The sequence below is a fragment of the Carcharhinus amblyrhynchos genome, chromosome 28, assembly GCF_965287045.1.
Source record: "Carcharhinus amblyrhynchos chromosome 28, sCarAmb.v2.hapA, whole genome shotgun sequence".
Taxonomy (NCBI): domain Eukaryota; kingdom Metazoa; phylum Chordata; class Chondrichthyes; order Carcharhiniformes; family Carcharhinidae; genus Carcharhinus; species Carcharhinus amblyrhynchos.
The window spans coordinates 27,836,280-27,861,320 of record NC_137351.1 but is presented as its reverse complement, the minus strand read 5'-3'; the positions used below and the strand labels follow the sequence as shown (position 1 = coordinate 27,861,320).

The window sequence follows — 25,041 nt, the reverse complement described above, 5'->3', positions numbered from 1 at the left end:
TCCAGGCCCCATCCCTGTAACTCCACACCTTCACCCTAAGAGCCCCCTTAACACTAAGGGGCAGTTTAGCACAGCCAATCAACCGAACTTGCATATCGTCGGAGTGTGGGAGAAAACCGGAGCGCCCGGAAGAAACCCATGCAGACACGGGGAGAATGTGCAGTCTCCACACAGACAGTCGCCTGAGGCTGAAATTGAACTCGGGCCCCTGGTGCTTTGAGCCAGCGGTGTCAACCACTGTACCATTGTTGTTACACAGTTGTTTGCTCATGCGGGGAGTCACAATATGGAGAGAGGGAAATCTGTGATAAGTTCAAATCCTGCCAGGCAGCTGGGGAAGTTAAATTCAATTAATTTAATAAATGTTGGATAAAAAGTTAGTATCAATGACTTTGTTTAAAAAAACAAATTCTTGGGATAAGGGTGTCTGTGGCTGGGCCAGCATTTATTGCCCATCCCTAATGGCCCTTCAACTGAGTGGCTTGCTAGGCCATTTCAGAGTCACTCACATTGCTGCGGGTCTGGAGTCACATATAGGCCAGACTGGGTAAGGGCGGCAGATTTCCTTCTCTAAAGGACATTAGTGAACCAGATGCATTTTCATAGCAATTGGTTCATGATCCTCATTAGACTTTTAATCCTAGATTTATTGAATTCAGACTTCACCCTCTTCTGTGGTGGGATTTGAACCCAGGTCCCCACAGCATTAAACCTGGGTCTCTGGGTTACCAGTCCAATGAAAATTCCACTATACCCCTACCGCCTGGTGACCATGAAACTATTGGATTGTCATAGAGAACACGTCTGTTTGACTGACATCTGTCAAGGGAGGAAACCTACCCTCCTTATGCAGTAGGAGTTTAGGGGAGGTGATGGCTTAGTGATATTATCATTAGACTGTTAACCCAGAAACTCAGCTACTGTTCTGGGGACCCCAGTTCGAATCCCGCCACCGCAGATGGTGGAATTTGAATTCAATAAAATAAAATCTGGAATTAAGAACCTACTGATGACCATGAAACCATTGTCGATTGCTGGAAAAACCCACCTGGTTCACTAATGTCCTTTAGGGAAGGAAATCTGCTGTGCTTTACCTGGTCTGGCCTACATGTGACTCCAGAGCCACAGCAATGTAGTTGACTCTCAACTGCCTTCCAAGGGCAATTAGGGATGAGCAATAATGTTCCATGTTCCATGAATTAATTTTAAAAAATCTAACCTTTATGTGACTCCAGGCCTATAGCGATATGGTTGATTCCTCAAGTCACTCAGTTGTACTCAAGTAGGTAGTTCACCACCACCTTCGAAAGGACAGTTTGGAATGGGCAACAGGTGTTGGCATTATCAGCAATATCCGAGTGGCATGGATATATTAAGAAAATCAATTAAAACTATTTGTTTTAGCGCAGCTATTAGTTGTGATCTAGAATAGACTGCCTGAAGGGGGAGTGGACACAGATCCAGTCGTAACTTCCGAAAATAAATTGGATAATTGCTTGAAGGGCAGTGGGAAGGGAAAAGGTGAAGGGAGTGGGGCTAATTGGATAGCTCTGTCAAAGAGCTGGCACAATGCAATGGGCCGAGTGACCACATTTTGTCTGTCTCCTTCTGTGATTTGACGTGTCTATGGCAGCAGCACTGGATAGCAAGCTGGAGCAGAACACAGGCTGTTTTAACTGCCTTTCCAAACCGTCTGGAGCCAGTTGTTGCTTCATCACTCTGGCTGAGATGATTTAACTCAGCCCTGCCAGGAAGCCCGGATTTTTATCGTTTATTTACATAATTGTAAATAAATCCTCACTGCACAAATTACTAATGGGAGAGGCACACACACAAAAGGGTGCGCACACAAACTTACACACACAAAAGGGTGCTCATGCATACACATAAATAGACACGCACGAAAGGATGCACACACACACACACACACACACATACAAGAGCACGCATGCACACTCTCAAAAGGGTGCACACACAAACAAGCACACAAAAGGGCACACACACACACACACACACACACACACATTCACAAAAGGGTGTACACACATGCACACATACAAAAGGGCAAACACAAGCATACACACACACGCACACACACATAAAAGGGCGCACTCACGTACACACATGCATACACGTACAAATGCACACAAAAGGGTGCACACACACATTGGTGGGTTTAGTTTGGGAAACTGATTTCTCAGACATTAACCAGCCCCTGGTCCCCCTGCCTCTCCCTCTGCTCCCCCCAACTCCCACCCACCTGACCCTAATCTTTAAATTTCAAGTTTATTTATTTGTGTCACGAGTTGGCTTACATTAACACTGCAGTGAAGTTACTGTGAAAGTCCCCTTGTTCTGTTAGGTTTAAAGTCCCTTTCTGGGTTCTGAATGAGCCTCATGCGGACAGTGGCTCACATATTGGACAACACTAACAACGGGTCCATTATTCAGCAATGTGTCTGATCATCATGTTCCCAACACTCGATTGAACTGAAGGTGAGTACGCCTCTGTGTGACCTGCCCATGTGAACCGCACACTGCCACAGATGAAGCTTTTAAAGGAACACTCTTCCGTACACCTTAACCTATCTCAGCTCAGCTGCAGTGAGATTGGATTACTAGTTGAGAGAAACACGGTGAGGCGGCTGCACGGTAACCATGCCGACACTGAGTAGAAAGCACAAAGAACCCTCCCCCCACTTTTCCTTAGGAACATAGGAATTAGGAGCAGAAGTCGGCAAATCCAGCCCTTCGATCCTCCTCCACTATTCAATCAGATCAGATCTCTCCCTGATCTCAGATCCAGCTCCTGTTCCCCACGTCCTCTTATCCCTTTTTTTAAATTAGAAATATGTCTATCTCCCTCTCGAAGCCATTTGATGATCTGGACTCCACCGAGTTATGGGAACAGCGAGTTCCACAAATTCACCACCCTCTGTGTGAAGTAGCTCCCCCCTCATCTCAGTGTTAAATCTGCCGCCTCTCAACCCATACCCTGTGACCCCTTGTTCGAGGTTTTACCCACAAGAGGAATCATTTGGTCTACGTTTACTTTATCAATCCCTTTTAAAATTTTATACACCTCAATCAGCAGTGGTTAGCTCTGCTGCCTCACAGCGCCAGGGACCCGGGTTCGAATCCCAGCTTGGGTCACTGTCTATGTGGAGTTTGCGCTTCTCCCCATGTTGGTGTGCGTTTCCTCTGGATGCTCCCGTTTCCTCTGGATGCTCCCATTTCCTCTGGATGCTCCCGTTTCCTCTGGATGCTCCCGTTTCCTCCCACAGTCTGCAAGACGTGCTGGTTAGGTGCATTGGCCATGCTAAATTCTCCCTCAGTGTACCCGAACAGGCGCTGGAGTGTGACGACTAGGGGATTTTCACAGTAAATTCATTGCAGTGTTAATGTAAGCCTACTTGTGACACTAAGTAATAAACTTTTTTAAAAAACTTCTTTCTGATTCAAACCCATGGAGCAATTAAGGGAAATTCTGCCTCTGTGTGACTGGCTTCTGTCTTAAAAACCATTTGCTGTGTTTTGTCATGTTTGAGGTTCAGTTGCCAGATGAATGGTGGTTAATGTATAGCAGAACATAAGCAGAAATGAAACTCTATGGGATAAACTGTTTACAGTATTACAAAGAAGATTGATTACAAAATCCATCTTGTCCTGAGCGCAGATGCAGTCTTGTTCACAAGAGCAAGTCTGATTAGTGACTAGTTAGTAGTACAGGCTGTTGAATACTGGGTTTATGGGAGCTGTGAGTAGGTGAGGAACTATAGAGTTAATCCACTCAGGGAAAGAAAGGACTGAATTTATTGGCTTGGGGACAGCACGAGCGACTGAAAGCTTTCCCACAAGTGGAGTACGGCTGAATGGTTTCTACACAAAGGGTTTCATAGTGCTGCACTGGCCCACGGGTTAGCCAGACATGGATTTACAGTTAGTTGGGCACTGTTATTTCTGGGATCCAGAACTTTCATTTCTGTAGCCCCCGCTGGGGGCTCCATCCATTGCCTCACACGCGGCTCGTCGCCTCGGCTGGGATCCACCTGCTGCCTTAATCGCCGGGATCTCACTGCCTCTCTCTTGCCTGCCGCTGGGGTCCGCTTCCTCACCCAGTTTTAGTTTATTTATTAGTGTCACAATTAGGCTGACATTAACACTCCAAAGAAGCTATTGTAAAAATCCCCTAGTGGTGACACTCCGGCGCCTGTTCGGGCTCACTGAGGGGGAATTTAGCACGGCCAGTGCATCTAACTAGCACACCTTTCGGACTGTGGGAGGAAACTGGAGCACCCGGAGGAAACCCATTCAGACATGGGGAGAACATGCAAGCCCTGCACAGTGATCCAAGCTGGGAATTGAACCCTGATTCCTGGCGCTGTGAGGCAGCAGTGCCAACTGGTGGGTGGATAAAGTTTGGTTGCAGATCAACCATAATCTCCTTTAATGGCAGAACAGACCAGAGGGGCTGAATGGTATCCTCCTGTTCCCAGCGCACTTCAGGCAATGATGTTCGAGTTGTGCCTACTCATGCTTCTCCAGACCGTGTGCTAGATCTCACTGAGACCACAGGAGATGGGAGTTGGTGATGTAGTGAGAGGCCGTGGATGATGCTTAATACCCTCTGAAGTGGCCTGGTAAGGCACTTAGCATAAATAGTTGTACCAGACCGAGACCATCACCTGGGGCACTAGGAATGAGAAATAAATGCATAGTTGTCATTATAATCCATGACTTGAGATCAAGGGTGGGATTGTCCTGCCATTCCCACCCCCAGTCCAGGAGTTCCTGCCTGAGCTCAACAGACTTTTAAATCATGTTCGACACAACTTTGTGGGCCAAAGGGCCTGTATTGTGGTATAGTTTTTCTATGTTTCTATGTCTGCCAAGTTTTCAGTCCTGCCCGCTAAGGTTCCCACGACAAGCAGGCTGGAGGGTTTCAGCCCCAGTATATAAAACAAGAACACTGTCAAAAACAAGAATACGTGCAACACTGCTTGACAAGGGCTGGCATAGACTAGATGGGCTGAAGGGCCTCCTTCTGTGCCATAATGAGGGAGATAGCAGGCCTTTTAACCCAAAAAGTAAATACTACGGATGCTGGAAATGCTGAAATAAAAACTGAAAGTGCAGGAAATAGCCAGCAAGTACGGCATTGGCCGGAATTTTACCCTCCTGCCCGTCACGGGAATCGGAGCGAGGAGCGGAACATGGAAAGTCCGTTGACCTCAGATGAGATTTTACGGTTTCGGGATGAGCAAGGCCAGAAAATCCCATCCATCACCTTTGGGGAGTGAACAGCGGGTTTGATTTTCCATTCATGCTCACTCCAAGACCGGGAATTCCGGCTGGAGGGCAGTGGACCTTTTCCATGTTTCGGTCCCACCCACTATGATTCCCATGGCGGGCGGGACTGGAAAATGCCCTGTCGCCAGATGATCGAGATTTAGCGGTTTACTTCATGGTCTAAGAAGTTACCTCCGGAGTTTGACTCCGGGCTTGTTCTTGATGCCGCCATACTTGATGAACCAATTGGGCGTTGTACTGAAAACAAAACCACACGCTTGCTTGACTGGCAGACAATGGGCAGCAGATTCAAGCACAGCCTGAAACTGGGATTCTGACCCAGAACCACAGCAGTTGGTTCAATACCACAAAAAACCACAAGTGGCATGCAGTTGGACTTGAGCCGAGCCCAGCCTGTTCCGGAAGAGATGATAATGGATCATCTAATGTCACAGAAGATCGCCCTGTATTGGGAAGCCAGTCAGTTCTCTAGGGAGATACAGATTCCTTCAAATGTATTATTTGGGGTTATGTATTTTGAAGATTACAAGGAGGCAGCCTCTACATTTAATTGACTGCAGATTTATGGCAGGCCTGAGTAATGTCCCGTATTCGTTAGCAAGCATAGAGGTTTTCATATATTATTTACAAGCTAATTGTTGTAGATAGATCAGCATCTTGGCCTGTGAACTTGTCCTCCCAGTGCCCGTGCCTCAGAAGCTAACTGGTGTAGCAAAGACAGGGGAGAAAAAGCCTTGTGTTTATGTAGCACTTTTCACCATCATCAGATGAAGGTCTTTACAGATTGTACTTCAAAGATTGTACTTGTTGGAAATGTGGGAACCAATTTACGTGCAGAAAGCTCCCACAAACAGCAATGTGATCACCTATATTTCTGATATTGGCCAAGCCACTGGGTCGAACTCGAGCAGCACGGTAGCACAGTGGTTAGCACTGCTGCTTCACAGCTCCACGGACCTGGGTTCGATTCCTGGCTTGGGTCACTGTCTGTGTGGAGTTTGCACACTCTCCTCATGTCTGCATGGGTTTCCTCCGGGTACTCCGGTTTCCTCCCACAGTCCAAAGATGGGTGGGTTAGGTTGATTGGCTATGCTAAAACTGTCCCTTAGTGTCCTAAGATGCTTAGGTTAGAGGGATTAGTGGGTAAAATATGTAGGGATATGGGGGTAGGGCCTGGGTGGGATTGTGGTCGGTGCAGACTCGATGGGCCAAAGGGCCTCTTTCTGCACTGTAGGGTTCTATGATTCAAGCCTGCTCGTCATCGAAAGAATTTTTCCATCCACCCAAGTAAAATCTCATCTCAAAAGACAGCACCTCCGGAAGTGCAGCACTCCGTCAGTACTGGAGTGTTGGCCTTGACTTTTGTACTTGCTCCTGTGCTGAGTGAGATGTGAGTCTGAAACCTCAGAGGCAAGAATGCTACCAACTGGGCCAATGTCCAGGCAAGAAGTAGATGCATGTTTCCGTCCAGAAGTGCACAGCCCATCGTAAGACTAAAGGAAAGAAAATAAAATGCTCAGAGATGGCCATTCGGTCTTCGGCATTAGCTATTGAGTAACCTTTGACCTCAGTTCACGATAATACCCAGAGGCAGCTTGCATACACTGTACTGAGCAAAATGGGACCACCAGCTATCTATTCGGTCTGATATCAGTCAGTGTGATAGGTTTTACAGAGCGACTTAAAAGAGAGGTAGACAGGTGGAAGGGTTGAGGGAGGGAATTCCGGAGCTCAGATTGGATAGAGTATGGGCTAAATGTGGATTAAGACTCCTCTCACTATTCTCCAAAAATGGTCCTTCAAGTTCCAGCTTAAAGTAACATCTACATTGCCAATGGCATATCAATCCAAGATTTTCTCCGACTTCAACCAATGGCCTCTCTGCTAATTAATGCTAACTTCCAAGAGTTTTCTGCTGTGGTCTGCGAAGTTATTTTACCGTTAGCCATTAGAAAGAAGAGATTTCCAATTTATCTTTTTCATTGGGTCTGTCTCTAACTCGAGGTCCCAGCTGCAGGGGTGAAGGGTCTGTTTGAATGTTCCTCCTCCTATCTTGCTCTGAATTTGAACCCATTGCCACAGATTGAAATGTGAGGGAAGCATTACTCTCACAGTGATGTTTTTAACACATTCCTGAATAAACTTGTCAGGAAGCCAACCCTCTTATTTTGATTGAGCACGGTGTCTTATAAAGGAAGAAGCCCGATGTAATGGATTATTTTCTAACTACAAGTTGTTGACAAGTTCTTTGCAGTATTGCAGAATTTGACAGCTCAGAAGGGGGCCGTTCAGCTTATCGTGACTGTCCTAGCTCTTTGAAAGAGTAATCCCATTAGCCCCAATCTTCCTATTCTTTCTCCAAACGAATAGACAAACAAAACAGGAGCAGGAGTGGGCCATTCGGCCCTTGAGCCTGCTTCACCATCCATGGCTGATCTGTTTGTGTTGAGTTCCATATTCCCAATAACCTCTAGTTCCCTTGCCTAACAAGAGCCCATCTAACTCAGCCTTAATAATATTCAATGACACCACTTCCACCACCTGAGGTAGAGAATTCCAAAGTTGCACAACCCTCTGAGGAAAAATTTCTTTCCTAAAAGGGTGACTCCTAATTTTAAAACAGTGACACTAGTTCTTGACCCACCCACGAGAGGAAACACTCTTTCAAAGTCCACCCTGTCAAGACTATTCAGGATTTTATATACTTCAATAGAATCACTCCTCACTCATCTGAACTCTGCTAGAAACGAGCCCAGCCTCCCAAGCCTATCCTCAGAAAGACGACTTGTTCATTCCAGGTATCAATCCTCTGAATCACTCACGGTGGCACAGTGGTTAGCACTGCTACCTGACAGCGCCAGGGACCCGGGTTCGATTCTTGGGGGAGTTTGCTCATTTTTCTCGTGTCTGCATGACTTTCCTCTGGGTGCTTTGGTTCCCCTTCACAGTCTGAAAGATGTGCTGGTTAGGTGCATTGTCCATGCTAAATTCTCCCTCAGTGTACCCAAACAGGCGCCAGAATGTGACGATTTTCACAGTAACTTCATTGCAGTGTTAATGTAAGCCTATTTGTGACACTAATAAATAAACGCTAAATGTAGAACTTCAGTTTTTTTCCTTTTCAACATTTATCCATTTCCCTTCTGAAAGTTTCAATTGAATCTGTTTCCACATCCTGTTCAAGTAGTGCACATCAAAACAACTCACTGTGCAAGAATAGATGTTTTTCTCTTTTACTCCGCAGGAGTGTCGGTCCACCTTGTTGTCTAACGAGGGGCATGCACACGGTGGGTCGTGCGTGGGCTGCTCTTGGATGTTTCAACAGTACCCTAGTACTTTGCGTCATCTGTGTATGCTTAAAACTGGACTAGCAGATGGGCACCGCGACAGCTCAGTGACTATCACTGTTTGCTGTGCAGACACATGGATTTGGGCCAGTGTCTGTGGGAGTTTGCGCATTCTCCCTGTGGTTGCGTGGATTTCCTCCGGGTGCTCTGGTTTCCTCCCACATCACAAAGATGTGCTCTTCGGCTGATTGGTGTAATAAGTTGTCCCTGAATTATTCTCCCCTTAATCTGGTTTCCAAAAGGGGGGTACCATAAGCATAGACATGGGTCAAGGGTGGAGGAGGAAAAACACATTGTTAAGATGGCGGTGCGGGCTCGTTGGGCCGAAGGGCCTGTTTCCCGTGCTGTGTTGTTCTTTGTTTTAATCGGAAGGCAGTGACGCCTGGATACCAATGCTCCTGCCAGTGGAAATAGTTCCTCTTTCCCTACTCTTATCAAAACCCTTCAAATTTCCTCTTGACCTTTTCTGCTCTTAAAGCAAAACATTCGCGCCTTCTCCAGTCTCCGAGCTACATAACCCCTCGTCCCCGGAATTACTGCGGTAAATCTCCTCGGCATCATCTTCGAGACCTTGACATCCATCCTGAAGTCTGGTGTTCACAAATAGCTGCAGATCTCCAACTGAAGCCTAAGTGGTAACTTTCAATGTGAGCGCACGGACACAAGCCCTGAAATGAGATATCAGCAAAATGACATTAGATTTGACGGTGGCTTGTAAACGAAGCAGCTTGCTAAATTATTAATCAGTTCAAATTAATCTGCAGTTTGGTTTAGTGTCAGCGTGCTGGGATTCTGACTGAGCACGGAGGAGTGAACTCATAGTATCCCGACAGTGCAGAAGGAGACCATTCGGCCCATCAATCCTGCGCCAATAACAATCTGTATCCCTGTAAACCCCATGTATTTACCCTGGTAATCCCCCTGACACTATTTAGCATGGTCAATCCACCTAACCCACATATCTTCAGACTACGGGAGGAAACCGGGGCACCTGGAAGAAACCCACGCAGATACAGGGAGAATGTGCAAACTCCGCACAGACAGTGATCCAATTTGGGAATTGAGCCCAGGTCTCTGGCGCCGTGAGGCAGCAGCGCTAACCACTGTGCCACCGTGCCCCCCCACCCAAGAATTGATCTTCACAGCTCTGAAAGTGAGATCCACTGTGTTGTGGTGGCTGTGAAGGACACCGAGGATCATTAGTAGGTCCTGCTGTGGAATGTGGACTCCCTTATTGAGCGAGCGGGTGCTGGCCCAAAGGGAATCGAGCAGAGTCCCAAAAGGGACTCTTCCGGGACCAGTATTCTGTAGATCCCCAGATTTGGACTTGTGTGCTGTAAACCGTGGATGTGCCCCTTCTCCCTTTTGTAAATAAAGGGTTATGGTGATGGAAGACTGGCCTTGGCAAGGTTATTGCAGATTGGCTCCTGGAGAACAAGCAAATAGCTACCGCACAAGCATTGATAGAAGTGAAGTCTCAACCCTGCTTGGGTCAGCTTTATTTCCACAATATTACTTTTTGTTCAAAATGCCAGCCTGGGCATTGTAAGTAATGAAGCCAGAGGCTATTTAAAAATTAATACATTTATGATATTCATTAAAACTTTCCCGTTAATGTTAGTTCAGGGCCTAGAATATCAAAGCCGTTTTCTTCATGTTCAACTTATATCCAAGGTTGACTTTTCACTCTTTTTTATTCTTAGTTCAGATGTGACATTTTAGCTGGCATCAAAGTATAATTAGACACAGCCAAAGTGACAAGTTTCGATATTTGGAATAGAAAGTGTGATGTTTCATCAAAACTTCCCTGTAAAATTTTTACAGTGATACCAGAGAAAAACTTTTCATATCCAAATGGTTCTCATTGAATGTTTGTAGCGCAGTAGGAGGCCACTTAGCCCATTGTGTCTGTGCCGGCCCTCTGATAGAACAACTGTGATGATATTGTGATATTTTGATATAATTTTGTTTATGAGGCTGCTTTACGTGGCAATGTTTTGTCACAAGAGCCACAGAGGCATAGAAGTTTACAGCATGGAAACAGACCCTTTGGCCCAACTTGTCCATGTCGCCCTTGTTTTTTATCTACTAAGGTAATCCTGATTGCCCATATTTGGCCCATATCCCTCCATACCCATCTTACCCATGTAACTATCTAAATGCTTTTTAAAAGACAAAATTGGACCCGCCTCAACTAATGCCTCTGGCAGCTTGTTCACCACCGTCTAAGTGAAAGAATTGCCCCTCTGGACCCTTTTGTATTTCTCCCCTCTCATCTTAAACCTACGCCTCTAGTTTTAGACGCCCCTACCTTGGGAAAAGATGTTGACTATTTAACTTATCTATGCCCCTCATTATTTTATAGACCTCTATAAGATCACCCCTAAGCCTGTACGCTCCAGGGAAAGAAGTCCCAGTCTATCCGGCCTCTCTTCATAACTCAAACAATTAAGTCCCAGTAGCATCCCAGTAAACCTTTTCTGCACTCTTTCTAGTTTAATAATATATTTTCTATAATAAGGTGATCAGAACTGTACACAGTATTCCAAGTGTAGCTTACCAATGTCTTGTACAACTTCAACAAGACATCCCAACTCCTATATTTAATGTTTTGACCAATGAAACCAAACATGCCAAATGCCTTCTACACCACTCTGTCCACCTGTGACTCCACTTTCAAGGAGCTATGAACATGCACTCCTAGATCCCTTGGTTCTAAACTTTCCCCATGACCCTACCATTAACTGAGTAAGTCCTGCTCCGATTCGATAAACCAAAATGCATCACCTCACCTTTATCTAAATTAAACTCCATCTGCCATTCATTGGCTCACTGGCCCAATTGATCAAGATCCCATTGCAATCCTAAGTAATCTTTTTCACTGTCCAAAAACTGTGATGATATTGAGATATTTTGATATGATTTTGATTAAGATGGGGCTGCTTTAAGTGGCAGTGTTTACAAGAGTAGATTTGTCTGGGAGACATGCAGGTACTGAGAATGGAGGAAGGATGTCCTTGCTATCGAGGGAGTACAGCAAAGATTTGCCAGGTTGATTCCTGGGATAGCAGATCTGTCATACAGGGAGAGACTAAATCAGTTAGGAATATACTCACTGGAGTTTAGACGAGTGAGAGGGAATTTCATAGAAACTTATAAAATTCTAACAGGGTTAGACAGGGTAGATTCAGAAAGCAGTGGTGGGGGAGTCCAGAACTAGGGGTCATAGTTTTAGGATAAGTGGTAAACCTTTTAGGACTGAGGTGAGTAGAAATTTCTTCACCCGGAAGGTGGTGAATGTAAGGAATTCACTACCGCAGGATGTAGTTGGGGCCAAAATGTTACTTGATTTTAAGGAGAAATTGGATATAGGTCTTGGGGCTAAAGGGATCAAGGGATATTGGGGGGAGGGGGAATTGAGATATTGAATTTGATGATCAGCCATCTCAAGATGAATGGCAGAGCAGCTTCAAAGGGCTGAATCGCCAACTCCTGTTTCTAGTTTCTATGTTTCTAATGCAGGTTCATAACAGATTTCAGCTAGGAATGTGTTACTTTAGAGAGTTAGTGGACCCGTTTGTTTATTTAGATTTTACTGGGATTTTAGACTTGTTATGCAGAGTTATGTGAGTATTTGATTGACAAGGACAGAGTCAGATGATTAAAAGGAGGAGCTAAGCTTGCAGGAAAAAAAGTTTCATTTTCATTTTTTAAAATACAAGCAGTTGCTCCCTGAGCTGCCAGAAGAAAGCAGTGTCTCTCTGTCCCTCTCTCTCCTAGGTGTTGCTGAAAACTCCACGTCTGGTATTCTAGGTCGCAAACCTGTGTTTGGCTAACTAATTTTAAAGAGACACTTTATTTTGCTTGATTGGAACTCGTAGTGATAGCTTAGCAGTTAAGAATTGTGTCTAGTTTTGTTAAGTATTATTCAAGGTTAAAAGTTAAGCCAATTCATTCGTTACAATTAAAATGTGTTAAATTTGTTTAGATAAAAGCTTCTTGGTTTGTCAGCAGAATTGCACCTGGAGTGAAACACCTTCTCCTCACATTAATGCCAAAATAGAAAGATTATTGGGGTTTAATTTGGCTTCATAACGCAACCTGTGGTTTCTGATCGGGAACTCTGACACCACTCACCTAGTGCCACCCCTCCTATGGCTTTACAGTGTTTTCCCATGCGGTTCTCTTTTGTATGTCATGATTGAGTGAGCTTCCAGCATTCACTCAGGCAGGCAATCACACTACCATGATGCACCTTCAAGGTCATTTTTTAAAGGGTAACTAGTCTATCTCCAATGTTGTTATACAAAGGGCATAAAGTACAGTTCAATCTTCAGTTTAAGAGGGATTAAAGGACCGTGGGTATGATTGAACCAGGGTATGCAGATGTCAGTTAGTTCCTATTTTACACAGAAACTTAGAAAATAGAAGCAGGAGTAGACCATTCGGCCCCTCGAGCCTGTTCCACCATTCATTTTGATCAAGGCTGGTCATTGAATTCAATATCTTGATTCCCCCTTCCCCTCCATTTTAATCATGTGGACCTACAGGAATGGGGACTGGATGGGAATGTGGTCAGTGCAGACTCGATGGGCTGAAAGGCCTTCTTCTTGCACGGTAGGGATTCTATGATCTATGATTCTATAAACCCTGATCAATTCGAGCTTAGGAGCTATTCTCAGCAAGGAGTCTTGTGATTTTTTTTTCTAACCCATGTGGCTCCTTCTTTCTCAGATAACACAGACAGACCTGTTAAACATTTCTACCGAGATGGAGTGCGGAACTACACCAAGCTGCTGCTGAGTGCTGAGCGAGGGGTGCTCTACGTTGGGGCAAGAGATGCCATTTTCTCCTTAGATGTTTTGGACATTGCTCCCAATAAATTCAAAAACGAGGTATAGTCATATTTCCGTCTGCAAGGTGATGAGAAGGTATCTTGACACGGGGTAAATTAGTGCAGCCATTCCTGGCGTTAATTCTCTTTCCAATTTCTTATTCATTTAGGATTTGCCGGATAATTTAGTGCTATTGTATGAAGCAAAAATATATGGATGCAAGTTCATCGCGAATGCTATCGAATCACACATCACTGTCAGCTGTCAGATTTAACGCAGGGCACAGGGTCACGGAGATATTGTTCTGTCACATTATATTACCAAATTTCCCTCCCCCATCCCCCATCTCTGTCACTAGATGCCGGGCTCCTCTCGCTAGGAGGGGTGACTGACGGGGTGCCTACTTCTGTCACTCGTGTAATTACCGAGCCAACATGAGCCCAGCTTCCTGAAGGCTGTGACGACTATTCCCCCCGTCGTCTCCCAATTTGGAGGCCGACTCAGCCCCAGAAGGGATCCAGTTGGTTTGAAGGTTACCAGGTCAGTAGCAGCTGGATATCTGTGTGAAGAGAGCCCATTGAAGGGTTTCCAGTTAACAATCCCAAATTGAATATTTATAACCGCAATTTCCTAACCTGCCTGGCTTCCTCTTTTTCAGACAGCACAGATAGAACCGTCAAACAGACAGCAAGCTAAACCCTGTTATTAATATCAGACACAGTGCCGGCACCCACACTGACTACATGCACCAAAACTATCGGCAGAGTGGTTTACTGACTGCAGATTCATTTGAGAGTGAATTACATTGAAAGAAATCACAAAGTACAAAAGAGATCTGTAGAAGTGTACATCTTTATTGTCACTCACCAAATCCTGTTACCTCTGAGAAATAGATGGTGGTGATTACAATGGAAGTGGTATTTCCAGTGTTTGACTGAAACACAGGCAGGGATTGTTTACAACATTAGACAGGGAATCCTATCTAATTTATTTCACTCGTTCGTTTGCTTACTGTTTCTGCGTTAGGTGGAGGGATTCCCTGCACAGTAAATGTTTATGTCTTTTTTTTGATACTCTCAGGATGCAGTTCTTTTTTTATAAATCATAGAGGTTTACAACATGGAAACAGGCCCTTTGGCCCAACTTGTCTGTGCCACCCAGTTTTTGCCACTACGCTAGTCCCAATTGCCCGCATTTGAAGTAAAGTAAAAGTAAAGTTTATTTATTAGTCACGAGGATTCACACTGCAATGAAGTTACTATGAAAATCTCCTAGTCGCCACACTCCGGCTCCTGTTCAGATACACTGAGGGAGAATTTAGCATGGCCAATGCACCTAACCAGCACATCTTTGAACTGTAGGAGGAAACCGGAGCACCTGGAGGAAACACACGCAGACACAGGGAGAACGTGCAAACTCCACATAGACAGTGACCCAAGCCTGGAATCAAACCCGGGTCCCTGGCACTGTGAGGCAGCAGTGCTAACCACTGTGCCACTGTGCTGTCACAAGAATGCCCATATCTCTCTATACCCATCTTATCCACCATCTTGTAGGTGAAAAAATTGCTCTTCTGGACCCTTTTGTATCTGTCCCCTCACATCTTAAATCTATGCCCTCTAGCTTTAGACTCCCCTGCCTTTGGGAAAATATGTTGACTATCTACCTTATGTGTGCCCCTTATTTTATAGATCTCTATAAGATCATCCCTCAGCTCCTTATGCTCCAGGGAGAAAAGTCCCAGTCTATCCAGCCTCTCCTTATGACTCAAACCATTAAGTCCCGGTAGAATTCTAGTAAATCACTCTGTAAGCAACGACATAAGTATACTTTCCCATACGTTAGGACTACATGATTAAACACTTTCTGCTGTGAAACAGCAACTGTGATGAAGCATGAGATTATTTTAAGGTCAACAAAAACAGAAAATGCTGGAAAATCTCACAGGTCTGACAGCATCTACGGGGAGAGTATAGAGCCAAGGTTTCATGTCAGAGCTCTGATGAAGGGTCACCCAGACTCAAAACATTGGTTCTGTTCTCTCCCCGTAGATGCTGTCAGCATTTTCTGTTTTATTTCAGATTCCAGCCTCTGCAGTTTTTTCCTTTTATCTTACGGTTTTTTAAGGAGTTGAGTCAGTGGATTTGTTCAGATTGTGCGGGAACAAATTTCCCACTACGTCCAACATTCGAATAGGAAACTCTTGTAGAAACATCTTAATGAGGTGTGCATCCCGATGCGACTGCCACTCAGCTCTGACAGGGGCTCCTGAAAAGGGTGACCTCGCTGTTATAATGGGAGATATAATAACCATGTGGTAATTATCTCCTGCTCGTTCAACAATCAAACTCCCAAACTCACTTATTCCTCCTCTAACACTGGGAAATACATTTGATCGCAGGATAGAGGTGCAGGAAGGTGGAGGTCAGATAAGAGGTCAGTTTGTTGAATGGCACCGTAGATTGAAAGAGCAAATGGGCAACAGCTGCCCCCATTTCTTAGGCTCTCAGCAGTGCTTGTTGGTAGTGTTGTTTATACCCTACTGATTTACAAAGCCAAACACGGCTGCTTGAAGAGCATGTTATGGGAGATGGACAGGTAATTAGCCATAGTCTGTCAGGAACCATAGGCTTCTCCCTCTATTAGATAGAGACAAGCAGTTTAAAGTTTATTTATTAGTGTCAGAAGTAAATTTACATTCACACTGTTGCTGTGAAAATCCCCTAGTCGCCACACCCCGGTACCTGTTTGGGTACACTGAGGGCCAATGCACCTAACCAGCACATCATTCAGGGAGGAAACCAAAGTACCTGGAGGAAACCCCACTCAGACACGTGGAGAACTTACACACTCCGCACAGACAGTGACCCAAGCCGGGAGTCGAACCCGAGACCCTGGCGCTGTGAGGCAGCAGGGCTAACCACTGCGCCACCGTGCCAACCCAAATATAGTTTGAAGGGCATTACTCAACATGAAGCATAGAGCAAGGCAAGGAGATGTCCTGTATGGGAATTGACCCCGTATTCTCATCAAGCCAACTGATGCCCGCATAAAGAAATCAAGGGATCGAGATTGGGCTGTTAGAGTGAACCTCATGTGGAGTCAGGCTATTCTATAGACACCTCTGGCATGTAACTAAAGGAGCCTAATGCTTTGGCAAGCAGTGACAGCTGGGGAGTAGCCAACCAGGTGTTGGGCTGAGCCATTTTCAGTGCATCGCTGACCTAAATAATGGAAATCCAATGCTTGGTGCCAGTGAGTTTTTTTTCAAAATTGTCGGCAGAACATTGGTCACTCCTCATGCAGGAACTAAAGCTCTGCGCAATCCCCTCCCCACCCTAGCTGAACAAGCTACGCTGGTGAAAGCCAAGGGTTGTTGTTATTTACCCTGAACAATTTCTTCAACAAATATTGAAACGTGTTTGCAAAAAAAAATGACCTTTAACCACGTTGACCTACCCTCCACAGGTGATCTGGGAAGCGCCACAGCAGAAGAGGAGCGAGTGTCATTTTAAGGGCAAAAGCCTGATGGTAAGGCCCCCTCGCTCTGAGAATTAACCATTGAAATACATTTAAGACCAAAAGCAAGTGCTATATTCTAACTCGTTTGTCTGGTTGCAGAGTGATTGCTTCAATTATATCAAGATTCTCCTCCAGCTGAACCGTACACATGTTTATGTCTGTGGGACTTACGCTTTCAGCCCAACTTGTGCCTACATTGTAAGTGTTGACACCGCTGTTTTCAGGCATTAACCGGTATAATAGTGCCAGGTAGCTGCACAGAGTGTAATCTATTATCTTTTCCACGTAGCGTATCGCTGACTTCTCTATTGCGAAGGATCCCGATGGTAATCTTTTAACGGAAGACGGGAAAGGCCGATGTCCCTTTGACCCAACCTACAAGTCGACTGCAATTATGGTTGGTGGGTAAAAGCAGGTTTCAAGCAGTTGCTGTTACCCAATGTATGATTAGAGCTCATGAAATGAAGCAGTACCCTGAGCCAGTGAACTGTCAGATTATAGGGTTGGTGGCTGGAACACGCATCTTAATCCCAGCAAAGAGTGGTGGCATGGTGGTTAGCACTGCTACCCGACAGTGCTAGGGACCCAGGTTCAATTCCCAGTTTAGATTACTGTCAGTATGGAGTCCGCACATTCTCCCCGTGTCTGCGTGGGTTTCCTCCGGGTCCTGCGCTTTCTTTCCACAGTCCGAAAGCCATGCTGGTTAGGTGCATTGGCCAGGCTAAATTCTCCCTCAATGTACCCGAACAGGTGCCGGAGTGTGGCAACTAGGGGATTTTCACAGTAACTTCATTGCAGTGTTAATGTATACCTACTTGTAAGTGTGGCGGCTCCAGAATTTTCTCAGCAACTTCATTGCAGCGTTAATGTAAACCTACTTGTGCCACTAATAAATACAATTTAAATGAAAACTTTAAAAACTTAAAGAACAGCAATTATCCTGCTGATCAAACGTTGTCCCTGCCAGTGGACTCAACTCTTTTAGAAGTTTCTGTTAGTTTTTCTTTCCCTGGAGTATAGAAAATTGTTTGGCATCTATTCAAAGTCTTTAAAATGATAGAAGAATTCAAAGCATCAGATAAAGAGAAACTTTCTCTTCTTACTGGGGGAGTCCAGATGGCAAATCTTAAGCAGAGAGCCAGACCACTCAAGAGAGCAATCGAGGAAGTCTTCTTAATTTGAATAGTAGTAGAAATCTTGAATTCTCTCCCCAGAAATTGTCGTGGTTCCCCAAGACGACAACTTATTTAACCCGATTGAAACAGAGAGTCTGAGTTGTAATCTTCCAAGCAATAGACTTTATTTCCCAGTACAAGAGAAATACAGCCGGGAGGTCCGGAACACTCCACAGAGCCCTCGGCTTACAGTCTTTTTATGCACATTTCAGCTCCATATCTCAAGATTCTTATCTCGCTTTTACAATGCGACCTCGTTTAGCCACCATTGTTTCTGTACTGACCCCTTATTTACCTTGCTTGAGATTGGTCACCCATTGTTACATCTCTTTTCCTCTCGAAACCATGGTGGTTACATCCTTTGCCCTTATCTTTACGACTCTGCTTGTACAACAACAGTGGTTTAGCTGACTTAGGCCGAATGTGAAGAAAAACATGCTCACTTTATTCTTTCTTGCTTGTTACGATCATATATTAAGCTGGACAGCTGTATAGTACCCATTGTCTCCCCAAGTAACTGCTGTTTGCGTTTGCTAATAAGTAACTGCTATACCACTTCTCTGGGCCTCCTGCTTTGATCACATTTGCTACACTTGATTATATTAGGTTACAAATCAGCTATACTTGATTACCCATCCTAATTCTACTTACCCATCCTAATTCTACTTCAAGGAAGACACTCTAATACTATCCGTGATTCCATACTTCATACCCAGTTTAGGTACAATTGTTCAGTACAAATTCTCTGAGTACAAACCTGCTTACATACTGAGTACAAATTTCCTTACATATCCCCCCTTTGAGACTATCCCCTAGTCTCATCCCAATTACCAAGGCCAGCTCAGATAGTCCCCCTTGTTTGGCCCCGTTCACATGCACATATTTAATCACACTTGTAGGCAACGTGGGGGAGCCAAGTACTTTGGTCACGGATCAATGTCCCCATTCTAGTCTTATCATGGCTTGTTTAGCAAAAGTCCTGATTTTTAGGTTGCTCCCCCAGATTGCCTGCCCCTAACAGTCATCAGCCAAAAACCTTCCCACCCTTGTCTAGGGAAGGGAAAAAGACTGATTCCTGTGTACAGACTAAGTCTCTTGGTCTCCGTAGGCATCGGTGAGGTTGTAGACCAATCCTCCACTAGTGCAGCTATTTCGCAAACTGACAGGTTTCAATTTCAACCAGGGTCATTGTGAATTCATCCAGCGGGGGCAGTTCAATGTTTCCCCATTCCTTAGTTGTCCCTCCCAAACGTGGGTTGCTTGTCACTTGTGTCACCATTTGTCGCACTGCCAATCTGGCAAGGAGGGATCTCAGGACAGGTAAAAAACAGCAAAATATTAATCCCAGGATGGTTATTGTCATGGCTATCACAACTCCAGCTTTAGCAAACCAGACCCCCCATCTTCCTAACATATTGTCCAGCCAATTCCATATCCCATTGTGACTGTGGCTGCCTTTTCGTATGCCCACCAAGCTGCTGCCAGACCTTGATAGCAAGGAGGATACCCCATTGCTACGTCGTCTAGCTTGGTGCTGTAATATGCTACAGCCTGCCTTCGTCTGCCCTTGCAATTCTCCTGCATTAACACTGCTGTAGCAAACCCTGCTTCTCTGTTACTCACAAATAAGTCAAAAGGTTTGTCATAGGTTGGTAAAGCCAATGCTGGTGCCTGTGCCATTTCTTTCTTTATATTCACAAATGCTTCTGAAGCATCTTTGTCCCATTTTAGTTTAGCTTTTAACTCTTCACATCCCGCCTCTTTCATTATTTTCCGTAGTGCCTGTGTTTTTTCTGCATAGCTTTCCACCCATTCTGAACTGAATCCTGTCATTCCCAAAAATGTCATCATTTGCCCCACCGTCTGTGGCTTCGGAACTTTTAGTACTGCTTCTATTTGCTGTAAAGCTATTCTTTTTTGTCCTTCCGATATTTCCCTCAATTGCTTCTGCCTTAATCGGATACTGTGGTCCTTGTCGTCCGGTCTTTAGTCTAACCTCCACTGGATTAGCATTTTTAACCCTCCCCACATCAGTGTCCTGTCTGGACCACAACTCCTGTGGGAGGGAATTCAAATCCTTTTCTAAGCTCTTTCTCCACTCCTGCTCCTGCTTCTCAATCTCTGCCTCTATTTTTACCTGTTTTGGCTTCCCAATCATTTTAACATCCAAGATTATCTTCAACATTTGTCCATTACTGGACGTCCAAATATCTACGTTTTCTGTCCGAACAAATTCTAATTCTTGTGCTCTCAGCACCATTGGTCCTAGGTCCTTTGATCTATATCCCAGATTCACTTTCAGTGTAACATGTGGTTCTGCTCCAGGTACAGAGAACCATTTGTTAACCCATTCATCTCTAACAACCGCGAGGGCCGCTCCCTCTGGGCCAACTAAAATACTTTTTGACCTTATCTCTTGTTCTCGTCCTGCCTCCTTTTCCCATTTCTCCTGTATCTCGGGTTTCTGTTCTTCATCAAATATCATTGTGCTGTGCAGTTCTGTCCTTGGCCATTCGGCCTGTGGAACCCAAGTGTCTATCAGCTCCCCCCAAACTTCCCATACCTGTTTTTTAACTTGCTCCTCTATGTCTCCCAACCAGTACACATTAACCCCTTCCTTTCCTGGTACTCCAAGTAAATACACTCTCATCAAATCAATTCCTTGTTCTGTACATTCTAATTTTAGTCCTAAACCTAGGATTGCATCTCTTCCTAATAAATTTAATGGCATTCTATCACACACTAATATAGGTACATGAGTAGTTTTGCTTCCAACGGTGACAGGTACCGGCGTTGTCATCTGAGTTAACGTTACTTTCCCCGAGAACCCCACAGTTTTCACAAACTGGTTTGACAATGATAGGTGATTCGCATATTTTGTTTGTATGCACGTACACGTGGCGCTGGTGTCTATCATCATGGGGACCTCAACCCCTCCTACTCTAACCCCAATTATGGGTTCCTGATCTGCTGTATCTGTTATTTGTACGTACTGTCCTGCCATTTCAGGGTTCTCTGGGCCCCCCTATAGGGAGCTCTGAAAATTCACAGGTCCCTGCAGCACGGGGGTGTTATTCAACGGCATTTGCGCCATTTGCTGGCCTATCTGCTGCTGGTTTTCTCCCTGCCTGTAAGAGTTCTGTGGGCAATTTCTTTTTATATGTCCTGCTTCCCCGCACCCCCAGCATACGCCTGGAGGGCCAGGCGGCGGTCCCTGCCTTAGAAGCTGCTGATTTCCCTGTCCCTGTCCTCTCTGATTCTGATAGGGTGGCCTACCACCTCCCTGTCCTTTCTCATTTCTATTCCAGTCAGTCTGATTTTGTGAAGCATAAGGGTGTTGATAATTTAAGCCATAGCCTCCTGGGTCCATGGACAGCGGGAAGGCAGAAATGTTATAGGTTATGATGGGCTGGCCTCCATCTCCGTTCCTCCCTAGCGTCGGTGCAGGTATTTCCTCTGTCTTTTGGTTCACCACCATCGGTGCTATTTTCTTGGGTGTGGGGTCTTCTTTCACTTTCAGCTTTTCCTTACTTTTAATTTCTTCCAGCTGGGCTTGCAGGAGTTTGTGTTGTATCTCCTTCAACTGTTTGTCTGCATTTTTTTCCCTCCCTGCGGTGTCTCTCCACTGCATGGGCAACATAGTCCACAAACTCTCAGTAGTTTTTCGAATCCAGGCCCACCACTTCTTCCAGTCTTGCCTTAGCTGAAGTCGGCAGGCCTTCTAAGATTGCGGCTCGGAACATGGAGTTGGTTAGTGGATCTGTCAGAATGTCCCTCTCCGTGGCCCTTCTCCACCTTCTTAATTGGTTTTCTATGTACACGGCCGCATTCTCTTCCTCACCCAACGGTTCCCCTCTCAGTTTTTATATCCATCCGATTGGGGTACATATCCCTTAGTGCTTGCCAAATGTCGTGGCGGTATGGATCCATTAGTGTTCCATCCACATCCGGGTCATAGGCTGCAGTCGGGATGCCAGCACGTCTCATTACTTCAGCCATTTGGTCCATTCCCAGCACTTTTGTCAGGAGAGCTTTGATATCACCCAGCACCATCCTCTTTCCCACCATTCCAGCCTCCAGCTGTCCAATCTACCTTCCGGCTCCGTCCAAAATATTGGGTAATTCGTTAATCAAGTTAGGCAAATCCTGACCTGACCAAGGGATATATTGCAGTCTGCCACCCTTCAGAATCACCGGGAACATCCCTTTCTCTCTTTGATCCACTGCTGGATATTTTACAGGTTGGTGTCTTTTTCGCATTGATTTTCTTCGTCCCCCTAACACTGACTGTCTCTCCTCCTCTTCACTACTTTCTTCTGTCCCTCCTTCCATTCTTTCTTCTATTCTTTCTCTCTCTGGGTGCTTCCATGTCCAGGCTCTCCCAAACTTACGTCTGTCACCCCCTCTTTGTACTTCCCAGCATTTTTCCTCTGTGCTGCTTTCTGTCTCTTTTTCCTCTTTCCTCCCTCCGACTCTCTTTCCTTCTATCTTTTCTTGTGATATCTCACTTTCACATTTGTGGAGATCCTCTCTCATTTTCTGCTCGCATTCTTTCCTGGCCCCAGTCCCTCTTCTTTCGTACCTCTTGTCTCCTTCTCCTTCTGTTATCTTTTTTGCCCATTCCAAAAGATCTACCGCGTTTACTTCTGCCTCTAACTGCCTCCTCCTTTGAATTAACCCATCCAGGTTTTCTTCCATCCTCTTAGTCTCTTCCTCAATACCTTGTCTCCTTTCTTCCTCCTCCTGTGCCCACTGTTCCTTTGTCATTTGCTTCACGTCAAACTCTCCCTCAAAATTCATTGTACCTGATATAACTGGGTACAGTCCTACGGGCTTTGACCCTTCCAGGTATGGGGGTGGGGCTACGTTTGGGTCCTCCAGTTCCTTCTTCTCCTGAGTCTGGACTGGCATTTGCATCCTACCCCTCCCCCATGCCCTTCTATTTTCTGAATTTTTTTTTTATCCCCACTCCACTTCTTAGTGGAAGTAACTACTTGTTTAATTAGTCCAGCTAACTGATGTATTAACAATACTGCTATTTTCTTTGTTTGGTTTCTCTTTTCTAACTCTCTAATCTGTGATTCTGACGTTTCAATTCTCTCCTTGTCGTCAGCCCAATTTTTTTTTTACCCAAGACTGAGAGGTGTCCAATTAATCCAGTTTAACCTGTTTAATTAATTCAAACTAAGAGAATTCCAATTATCTTAGTTCCGTCCTTTTTTTTTCCCAATCATTTCCATTGTTGATCTAGTGGGTGAAATGGATCCCACCCCTAGGTCGCTCTTATCACAGTCCGGTGATACCTATCAGGGGTGATCAGTCCCCTCCGTACCACCGCTTACACTCGTGGGCTTACACCCTTAAGCTCACACTATTAAGCCGGCTTTCCCTTCTACTCCGGCGATCTCTCAGACAGATTCTTTCTTACTCTCATCTGAACATCACATCCCAGGCATCCTTTTCTAGCCTTTACACTCACTTCAAACTTCTGAGCTTCGCATAGGGGGCTACCCCTCTTAACAACTGGTCTAAGGCTGGGTGTAAAGACAGACACCTCCTTATTTGCACGTGCTCAGCTCAGACCTCTCACACACTCTCACACTCTTTCATCACAGATGAGCACCTACTGTACTTTGATTCACTCCCTTAAATTCGGTAATCTATTCCGGAGCTCCGGTTGTGGCCATTCAACCGGACCCATAAACAGATCCCAGGTTGCAGCACCAATTCTTGTAGGTAAAGATACCTCTGAGACTAATTGTGAGTCAAAGTACAGCAGTTTAATTAACTAAAGCCTGATTCAGAAAATCCAAAATAAGATTTATTTTTATCACCATTAAATATCCTCACTAAATCAAGACCCTTGCACCTTCTTACAATTCTGGTACAATAAAACAAAACATCACTTGGAACACAGATGCACGAAGAAATACTGAAAGCATTCTAATGTGCAATCTACATGTTTAATTATTTCTACAGCTCTGCCTTTGTAACCAACACAGGCAAGTACAAAATCAAATCTACTGTGTGCCTAAATGGTTAACTCTCCTTACAACTTTAAGATGCAATGTAATGCCACCTTTCCCACTTGGCAGAATTCAAATCTCTGTCCGATCCCTGCATAATTTAGTAAACTTAAAGCAATTCACTTTGATTGGCTATACCTATTACATCACCTGAGGGTCTCAATTACACAGTTCCACCCTCTCTCTCTCTCTCTCTCTCTCTCTCTCTGTGTACCATACAGAGTCAGCCTGCTTGTCTCTTTTGTAACCCTTTACTGGTGGGAGCTCACTGGCCTCTAATAAATTTGATGGGTGTCTCATGTCATGACAAATCCCCTTCTCTCTCAAACAGTCATATAGTCATGCACAATTCCAAATACATAACTGCTATTAGCGTTCACCCCGCACCTCAGTAAAAGCCTATGTCAGGGTTCCCAGTTCCATTGACATACTTCTCTCTACTCTTTCTGCTCCCTCATCACATAACCTCCCCTTAGTTTTAACTACCGTATTAGGTAAGAGAGCAATCTCTCACAGATCTCTCTCCCTCTCGGGTGACGTCTTTTCCCCGAGGTCCTGGGTAGGTTCGGACTGGCAGGCCTTCCTACACTTACTCTCCTTGGGCAAGTCGTAACCTGGAATCCCGCTCCAAACCGCTTGACTTAACCTAGTTGCATCTATTAGCGTTCGGTTCTTTTTTCGTCGCACTTTTTACCCATTCACAGACAATACAGTATTCGCAGCGCGCTTTGCATGCAAAACTCTACCCTTCAGATCAGACTCAGTCTCTCAAAATGTTTTCCCCAATTTAGTTTTACCTTTGCAGGATGTTCTTTGGGTTGGGGAG

At 45.0% G+C, this 25,041-nt stretch overlaps 1 protein-coding gene across 5 annotated transcripts in view; it reads left to right on the top strand.

The window, feature by feature from the left end:
* Window positions 1-25,041, top strand: part of sema4ba (sema domain, immunoglobulin domain (Ig), transmembrane domain (TM) and short cytoplasmic domain, (semaphorin) 4Ba) — a 451,928-nt gene that overhangs the window by 368,066 nt on the left and 58,821 nt on the right. For all 5 annotated transcript variants that reach the window (XM_080214192.1, XM_080214193.1, XM_080214191.1 and 2 more), the window contains 4 exons: window positions 13,392-13,552; window positions 16,961-17,023; window positions 17,114-17,212; window positions 17,304-17,415. In XM_080214192.1, coding sequence (XP_080070318.1) covers window positions 13,392-13,552; window positions 16,961-17,023; window positions 17,114-17,212; window positions 17,304-17,415 — 435 coding nt within the window. The remainder of the gene's footprint in view (window positions 1-13,391; window positions 13,553-16,960; window positions 17,024-17,113; window positions 17,213-17,303; window positions 17,416-25,041) is intronic.